Raw genomic sequence first — 9,766 nt, 5'->3', positions numbered from 1 at the left:
TTGTTTGTTTCATGCAAAACAGGCTTAAGATGGTTATTCACAGAAAAAGGAAGCCAAGGAAGTAGTAAATGAGTGTTCGATCAATTTGCGTGCAAAAAAAAAAAAAAAAAGGCCAAAATTGTTCCGTGCTTATACTTGTAGGCTATCTACCATAATCAGAGACGAAAAGAACAATTATTTTATTTTCTGTGTTCAAGTAACTTTTATTTTGATTTCTAAAATATTATTTTATACTACAGGAGTGGAGAATAATTTATTTTCAGTTTGAATGTTATAATATTATTATACGGTATGCAGGAAAACAAACGACAGTGAAATTATTGCTTATTAGCTGACCACGTTTCCCTTGCAGCGAAGTATTTATTTATTGTACAGTAGGGTAAACTAGGGTCTGTTGGACAGTCGGGCATGTTGGACACTCTGTACTTCAACGTGTTACCTCGCCACTTGTGGGCACCACATTCTGCTAGAAGTCAATGACGGAAGTAGCCACGAGCGGGGCTACTTCCGTCATTGACTTCTAGCAGAATGTGGTGCCCACAAGTGGCGAGGTAACACGTTGAAGTACAGAGTGTCCAACATGCCCGACTGTCCAACAGACCCTAGTTTACCCTATATAATAGTTAAAATATTGCATATTCAGTGTTGTGTTGGTTTTTGCAATTGTATTTCTCACAGCAGAGGAGAAGGTGTTTATCGTCGAGCATTACATCCGGTCACATGGTATGGGACGTCAGAATGGGCCAAGTTTGCTTCACATTAAAAAATAATACCAGGAGCGTTTTAATAATGCGGCACCAAATAACACAACAATGTTGGCTGTTATCGAGAAGTTCCGTCGTACGGGATCAGTCTTATGTCGCCTTGCATGTTATAATGACTAATCTTGATTTACAGAGTATGTTGTAATTTGTAATTTCAGTAGCCTACTCCGTATGAACGGAAATAATGCTCGACAATAAACACCTTCTCCTCTGTTGTGAGAATCATAATTGCAGAAATCAACACAACACTGAATTCACAATATATCATACTATTACAATAAATAAACACTTCGTTACTAGGGTAACGTGGACAGCAGATGAGCGATAATTTCAGTGTTGTTTGTTTTGCCGCATACTGTATAATAGAATGTGATGTGCTTATACTTCTGTCCGTGAGAATATTATATATATATATATATATATACACTATCTTAAGAGTACAATGATAGTGGAAGATTATTGAATTCTAACTTCGAACACGTCGAGGGTTGAAGTCTGCAAACGTGATGCAAAATCGATATACTAGACCTTCGGCCAACGGTAAGTTAAGTTATTTAATATTACTAAATCAAAACAAGCACAGTTATCGATAATCTTTAAGTGAAATTGATATCAGGCTGATCTTAAATACAATAAAATAGGTGCATTAACAAAATTTTAATATCATAGTATACAAATAGTGGAATGGGCGAAAATTAAAGTTAAAAGCAATTTCTACAGTCACAGAGATGCATACACTCACCTCTACGAAGCCCTGACATATTCTGACCAAGATGACGACTGTGGGACTGAGAGTTGTAGCCCCGGGCACTAGGAGATTCAGAAATGAAGATATCGCAATGGCAGTGCCGAATATCCTGTGTGGAGGAAGCAGAGAGATAAGAGTGAGATAATGAAGTGTAGCTTTGCAAAATTTCTCACAACAGACTGTTTGAAGATAATGTAGTTTCCTAGATAATGTACTATAACACATTTCGGAATAGACAAGTCAAATTACACATTGTGCATGAATAATATAACAATTTTATGACATGTTTTAGTAATAATATTAGCGGAGAATTTTACAACATTACTTTTATGATCATTATCATTATTAATTAATTTATTTATTCGTGTTTCAATACCTATAATTATTTTATAACGAAAAGTAAAGAGTTCCCTGCAAAGTATTATGAAACATACGTATATACTACAGTAGACTGTCTCGTTTAGGCACAGTGAAAACGTAAACAAAGTGCAGGTAACGTGTGGGGAGAGGACGAGCCGTACGATAAACACGAGGGATGCACAAGGTTACAACATTTATGGTAGAGCATTAATTGAAATTATATTTTCCAAAAACACACAAAACAAAAGAACACAAATTGCATAACGTTATCATATACACATTTTAACAAAGAAGCAATTGTAATGTTGAAATAATTCAATATAACGAATCAAATTTTGCTACTTATATGATGTTACTTTTAAGCAACTTTTTTTACTGTCATGAATTTCATTCTCTGTAGGACTAACATAATATCACCATTTTCTATGGTTGAATTAACAAAACTACAGTATATTGGTCTGAAGTGACTACACTATTTCCTAAACATAATTACAGTACTGTGATTTTGTTAATTCCGCCACAGAAGACGGTGATATTATGTTAGCCCTACAGAGAATGAAATTCATGACAGTGAAAATTACTGCTTGAAAGCAACATAATATAAGTAGCAAAATTTGATTTGTTATATTGAATTATTTTAACGTTACAATTGCTTGTTTGTTAAAATGTGTATATGATAACGTTATACAATTTGTGTTCTTTTGTTTTGTGTGTTTTGGAAAATATAATTTCAATTAATGCTCCACAATAAATATTGTAACTAAAAGCCTGTGCATCCCTCGTGTTTATCGTACGGCTCGTCCTCTCCCCACACATTACCTGCAATTTGTTTACGTTTTGTGCCTAAACGAGACGCTCTATTGTAGCTCTTTTCATTCCATCTGTAGCAAAATAAGTTAGTTCAAATTTTCCAAGATTTGGAGAAGCGCAAAAATAATTCTTTCAGAAATTCGAGGAGTATACATATTTTTATATACGAAGAAAGAGTTTTTTTTATTTGAAACGAATTACAAACATAACAATTTTAATGTATTTAATTTACGTAATAGCTAAAATTGAACCCTAGCGAACTGTGTATGTTTAACAGTAATGTAATAATATTAATAAAATGAATAATAACAATATTGTAGGTATTACACAGGTTATAACTTTAATAATGGCAACTATTTATTTATTACGAATATACAAGTGATAAATCTGTGAAACTTCTACAGTCCTTCAATGTAGTAATCAGCATTATCTACAATTCTCTGCCAGCAATGTGGAAGTCGTAGTATCTCTGTAGCAGCTCCTGTTCTTTTGATGTTTCTGATGGACCGCCCTACTGCCTGCAGAATATCGGGAACGGTCCGGAATCGAACGTCACGTAGTTGTTTCTTCATCTTTGAGATTAAATCATAATCACAGAGGCTTAAGTCCTGTGAATGTTATGGATGGGAAAGCACTTCCCACCCCAGCGACGGTACAAATCAACTACAGGCTGTGCCATGTGCGCCCTGCGTTATCCTGCAAAATGATGGGAGGATTGTGCAAAACGTGTGGGCGCTTTCTTCGCAACGCTGGTCTCAGATTATGCTCCAAAAATGACGAAAATACTGTGCATTAACATCCTGTCTTTACGGGACGGTATGTGTTAGGATGATGCCGTCACATCGTACACAACAGTCAACATAACTTACACATTCGTAGGGTACGACGCACCACTGTTTTGCGTGGTGACTCGTATTGACGCCACTCATTTGATTGGCGCTTAAGTAGAGGTTCCATACGACCTGGCCCATATCTCTTCAAGCTCAACAATACGCCGTAAGAAGGCGTCTCCTTCACGATCATAATGCTCCAAGTGAGTTTGAGCGGTGTCGTATCGAATCCATCGCTATGCCTCCGTCAAATCCCAGGGAACCCACCGAGATGCAATTTTTCTCATCTTCAGGCGATTCTTTAGAATACGAAACACAGTCACATGCGGTATTCCTATCTTCTGGGCTAACTCACATACAGTCTGTCGTTGATCGTTGTCTAATAGCGCGGAAACAGCTTGCAATTCCTCTTCACAAAAACACGGACGACCCGGCTGAGCCATGTTTTCCATGCGGTCACACCCCTCCTTCAAGGCTCGAACCCACCTCGCCACAGTCCTGTATGGCAACGCCTTCATTCCATATGCCTCAACAAGACCGTCATGACATTGTCGTGCTTGTTCGACCACGGGCAGATTGAATATTCAACCAAGATCGCTGTTCCTGATTTGTAAACATGGCGAAATACAACCGCTTAGAGCTGTAACTAACAGGAGACTAAATTCAACTCTCCACAGCGCATGCTGTGGAAGAGTCCTTTTATGGGGGAGGAGGACAGACACAGACTAACATGTGGTAGAAGTGACAACAATTAATTCCTTCTCGTTTCGCTTTTACAGCAGTGTTGCCACTATTAAAGTTACACCCTATGTATTTGTCGGTTGTATCTAAAATCCCAACTTACTTCCAGATTTATTTGTAGACATGAAGTAGCACACTCTTTTGTATTTTTTAAATTTTGCTATGTCCTGGAAATTTTTAAATGTTTTGTGTCAACATTAATCGTATTTAGTCATATAAAATTATAATTGACACTGATTCAGTTCCTATGTCTCAAATCCACTAATCTAAATTTCAAATTTCTTACATATGACTATTTTTCAGTTTCCTTATTCAGAAAGATCTTGAGAGATTCTGGCTGACATCTATTATCAGCGTCCACACCTGTGGAGTAACGGTCAGCGCGTCTGGCTGCGAAACCAGGTGGCCCGGGTTCGATTCCCGGTCGGGGCAAGTTACCTGGTTGAGGTTTTTTCCGGGGTTTTCCCTCAACCAAATATGAGCAAATGCTGGGTAACTTTCGGTGTTGGACCCCGGACTCATTTCACCGGCATTATCACCTTCATCTCATTCAGACGCTAAATAACCGTAGATGTTGATAAAGCGTCGTAAAATAACCTAATAAAATAAAAATAAATCTATTATCAGGCAGTAGGCCTATATCTCACTTGATAATATGTGTCAGAGGAAGAACAACTTTTGCATACATCTTAGTCTGACTAGTGTAATATGTTAAAAGTCATCGATGTATGCAATGGAGGGGGAAGGAACTGACTTAGTTGCATCATAAGTGATATCTTATCGGTGTCACGAACTCGGTTCAAACCTGTCAGCAACATTAGGAGATACGATATCCGATTTATAAATTGTCACTAGCTTTGATACATAGAAGTACAGTATTATTTCTTTAATGCCAAAATCCTGCACATTGTGCAGGTGTCTCTGTGCGATGTGCAGTTCCTATTTCCCTACCTGGAGGTAGTGAATCAGGTTGGAGGGGAGCGCGTCAGGGCTATACAGTATCTGCAGTAGCAGATCAGCTTTTGTTTCAGTAACACCGATCAGTACGGGTGCTGATGAGCTGTGATTGTGAATGCGTTTTGAAAAATAAAGTGAGGAGTCCACAGATATAATGATGAAGTGTAATTAGGAAACATATAACATAATTGTTATAGTGTTTTCCTCAGCCAACATTAATTATTATAAGAAAGGCTTTCATCAGCCCGTGTCGAGGTAATAGTCTTGTGACAGTTTACATCAGATTAGTAAAGTTCTCAAAATATGATATTCACCAGCGCTTATTTCTTAATCAGTATTCTCACGTCAAAAAGAAACTTGACAATGGCGTTGTTTTGGAGTCTGTACTAACACAGCCATCAAAGGTTAGACGACTTACGATTTCCATTTCATAAGCTGGTAAGTGATGAGAATATAGTGAGTAATACATATGAGGCTCTTGAGGTTGTAAGGAGCGAAGAAAGGAACTATTTGCAAGGCGGAAAAATTTTCTGAAAAAAAATATATAATGGCAAATTTTCCATCTCACGTCAGTATATTATGTTAATATACTTACATTAATAAATCTTTAAACGTGACATAAAGAGAATGTCGTCGCTTCACAGCTTGTGAACTACACTTTTAATTTCCTTCAGTAACACTCCCAATAAATAATAATGCTTGACGAATAATGAAAGAGTAGAGTCTATTACTTTAAAATAATTAGTACCAACTACGTAAAATGAAATAATATGTTCGTTTTTTGTTGTTTCGAAATTACTGCAATATTTTTTCTTCAAATACTATCTAAAAATCATGTTAATAAATTATTCTTTACAAACCACTAAATTGTTATGTATAACTGAGTAAGCCTAATGTTTCTTGTATTACAATTATCAAATATGGACACTGATAACTGTGTTTTTCCCTTCTGCTAAGTGTGTTTATAATGTCCAAATGCCTATTTAATTCAGCACTATAAGCCCAGAATGGATTATTGTACACCCCTCCAGTTAATAACTGGTAAGAGCAACGCTTGAATGATGCAGTCCGCGCAGACCGGCGATCCGCGCACATAACTACACATTGAGTGTCTGATTTCTGGCATGCCTGCTTTAATGTTTCGGAAGTTTTACAAGTGTGGCATATTAATAAAGACATTTACAAACTTCATTGGATTGTTTTATATACAGGTGTTCGGGTGAGTGTGTTACAAGCTTTGAGATGTGATAGGTAGTGTCAAATGGAACAACTTTTGCTTATAAACCCATAACCGGCGACGCTTCGTTGAAAGCAGTGAGTTTTTCGCATGACAGTTTTGACTCATCCCTGTTCTGTATAAAATGCCTGGAATTACAGCACACTGTCGACAGTATCTTTATCTTTGGTTGCGTAGTACTAAGTGGTTTCAGTACTTTATGTAAACACTATTTACTAGTTAGTTCTTACTGGTACCATTAGATTACGCTAAGGGAATGCAATACCTATGTATCTTTGTGTAAAAATTCATTCATTCGTCTACTTTATTACGTAGTTGTTAAACTTGCTGTTAGTGTTAAAGGTTTCCTTTTCCTTTAGAAGTTGCAACGGAGCGTTTCACAAATGCAGAACTTGCAAACATGCATTTGGTTTATGGTGAAGAAAAAGGAGATCATTCAAAACTAACAGCAAGATTAACAGCTACGTAGTACAGTAGACACATGAATGAATATTTACACAAAGATACATACGTATTGCATTCTCTTAGCGTAACCTGATTGTATGTGTAAAAACTAGCTAGTAAATAATCATGTTTACACAAAGTACTGAAACCCCTTAGTATTACGCAATCAAAGATGGAGATACGTTCAACAGGTTGCTATAATTTCAGGCATTTAATGCAGAAAATAGATGAGTCAAAACTGTCATGTGAAAAACTCGGTCTTTTCAACGGTATATATATATATATAGCTTTGTACTGGAGCGTCGCCGGATATGGGTTTATGAGCAAAAGTTGTTCCATTTGACACCAGCTATCTCACATCTCAAAGTTTGTCACACACTCACTCGAACACCCTGAATTTGTTTTTTGATAGAATAGAGAACGAGGAAAATACTTGTTTTTTTATATATATTTTTTTAAGTTTTTACTCAACGCTTGATCTTGAACTGTGTCTGGTTTCATTTTTCGTCTCTTGGGTCATTAGTAATTTGGGTCTGGTACAGATATACTCTTTCGAGCCTTTATTTAATATTGGTTTTGTAAACCTTTATTTTGCTATCTTTTCATTTTACGATTAATCTTTACTAAGAAAATGATTTCTCATTTCACCTTCCTTATTTTTTTCCTGAGATTTTCTCTGTTTCAATGTGAAGTTCCTTGTGCTGCCAGCAATTAAAAAAAAATTGTTGTTTGGTTCAGACATTAGCAATAAAATAATGTTTTCGATAATCGTGATTATTTATTGTGAATTTCACCAATAATTATTTCGAAGTTTGGTGGGAAGTTTCTAAATAATAATAATAATAATAATAATAATAATAATAATAATAATAATAATAATAATAATAAAAATTTTTATTTATTTATTGTAATATTAATGTGCTAGTCAACAGCCATGGACCAATGATAGCCCAGCACATGTGATAAAATAATAATACAGAAGAAACAGAATTAAGTTTTGAATACAATTAATTTACAATAAAAATAATAAAAAATAATTTGAAATAAGTAAATTAAATTCTAATGTTAATCATTGGATACATATAAATAGAAACAAAAATAACAATAAGGATAAAATAAAAATAAAAAGAAACATAAACAATCTTGAACGAAGAAATTTTTTCTAATCTAAGATATATTATACTATGAGAATAATAGTGATGATACAATGAAAATTAAGTACAATTTCTGAAAGAATACATAAATGATAAGTCATTGTCAAGAGCAAACTAAATCTATATATTGAAAGGATCTAATTCGCAGCCATGCATATTGGCATTTTTAATGCATCTGGAGACTCGTGAAATAAATTTTGTATTTCTATTATAGAGAAGTTTGTGGGCTCTCATATCTTTCGACGGAATACGTAAGGTAATATAGTTTAAGAAGTAGTCACAAGATATATCACCTTTGAGGACCTTACAAAAGAACAGATAATTGAGCTTATGGCGTTTAGCATACAGGATTTGACAATTAAAGTATTCGCATTTTCTCTCGTAACTATACCCGGAGTTAATGGGTAGAAATCTGAATGAACATAAATATAAAAATTTTCTTTGTATATTTTCTAATTTAGCCAAATCTATAGTTGTAATCGAGTTCCAAGCTACAGATGCATATTCGAGTTTCGATCGCACCAATGTATAGTAAAGCATTAAAAGAGAATCGGGCGTGGACAAAGAATATATTATTGACCCTATTATTCCAAACATTCTGATTGCGTGATTGTAAATGTAATTAACGTGACTATGAAAATATAATTTACTGTCGATGAATATTCCCAGATCTTTTACACAATCCGTTCTGTTAATTAGAACATTATTTAGATAATAATTAAATTTAAGTGAAGAAGTTTTTATAGAAAAGGTTATTACATTAGTTTTGGATACGTTAATTTTCATACCATTGCACAGTGGGCCAGAATTCGAATCTAGCAGGAAATAAATAAAAATTCAACTTACTTTATTCCCCATTTTCCCCCTCTGAATCTGTTAACAGATAATCATAGCTGAAGAAAATCGACCTTAGAGACGAAAAGTAAACGGACATGTTTATATATCACAACCGTAATCTGTACTTCCTTGAGGGAACGTTCCGTCTCATCGCTAGTTGTGTTTTAGCAGTGAAATTTTTTGGTTGGTAGTTTGCTGCCAGTGCATTATTGTGAATATCTGAAGTGTGGAAAAGAACGCTGCAGATATGCACTTGCAAATCAATATAGTTAAAATTCTCATTTTTTCATCAGTAATCTATATTGAAGGTGTTAACAAGCTGATGTAATCAGCGAGTGAAATTCTTATTTTCTAAATTTACACAGTAATTTAAAAATGTATCCAAATGTATCCGTTTACATTTTCATACCAAAATGTACGGAAACTCATAACGATTGAGTGTAAATTTTCAGTATGTGCCCAAATTTGCCTAATTCTTAGAAATTTTATTTTATTTGCAGAGGCGCGTTTCGCCGCGACCTCCCATAACGTATCGTGAGCTATGAGAAATGTTGAGTGATAAAACACAGAGTGAGGATCAGCTGGTGCATTATGTAGAATCTAAAGTAAACATAGAGGACTCTTCTTCTTCTTGTGAAGTATTACTTTGTGTTAAAATTACATTGAGTGTTTTCAAATGCAGATTTCAAGAGCGATGGCAAAAAGTAATAGAATGAAACTAGGTTTCTAACAATAAATTCCAATTCGCTAGAAAAAGAACTACATTTTTCTGATGAAGTTTATAAAGCTACATCACAAAATTTTAAAACGGCCAGTTCAGTTCCGTTCACCTCTAAACGTGGAAGGCCTAGGAAACTCTTTGACTAAAGAGGAATGAAAACTAA

The 9,766-nt window shown here is 35.0% G+C and overlaps 1 protein-coding gene across 3 annotated transcripts in view; it reads right to left on the bottom strand.

Moving 5' to 3' along the window:
* The window catches only part of VGlut (Vesicular glutamate transporter), a 569,182-nt gene that overhangs the window by 128,911 nt on the left and 430,505 nt on the right, over positions 1-9,766 (bottom strand). For all 3 annotated transcript variants that reach the window (XM_069831082.1, XM_069831084.1, XM_069831083.1), the window contains exon 7: positions 1,507-1,621. In XM_069831082.1, the coding sequence (XP_069687183.1) occupies positions 1,507-1,621 (115 nt within the window). The remainder of the gene's footprint in view (positions 1-1,506; positions 1,622-9,766) is intronic.

This window comes from Periplaneta americana, chromosome 7 (assembly GCF_040183065.1).
Source record: "Periplaneta americana isolate PAMFEO1 chromosome 7, P.americana_PAMFEO1_priV1, whole genome shotgun sequence".
NCBI classification, from domain to species: domain Eukaryota; kingdom Metazoa; phylum Arthropoda; class Insecta; order Blattodea; family Blattidae; genus Periplaneta; species Periplaneta americana.
Note: the sequence above shows the minus strand (reverse complement) of the source record. Positions and strands in the feature narration are given on the sequence as shown.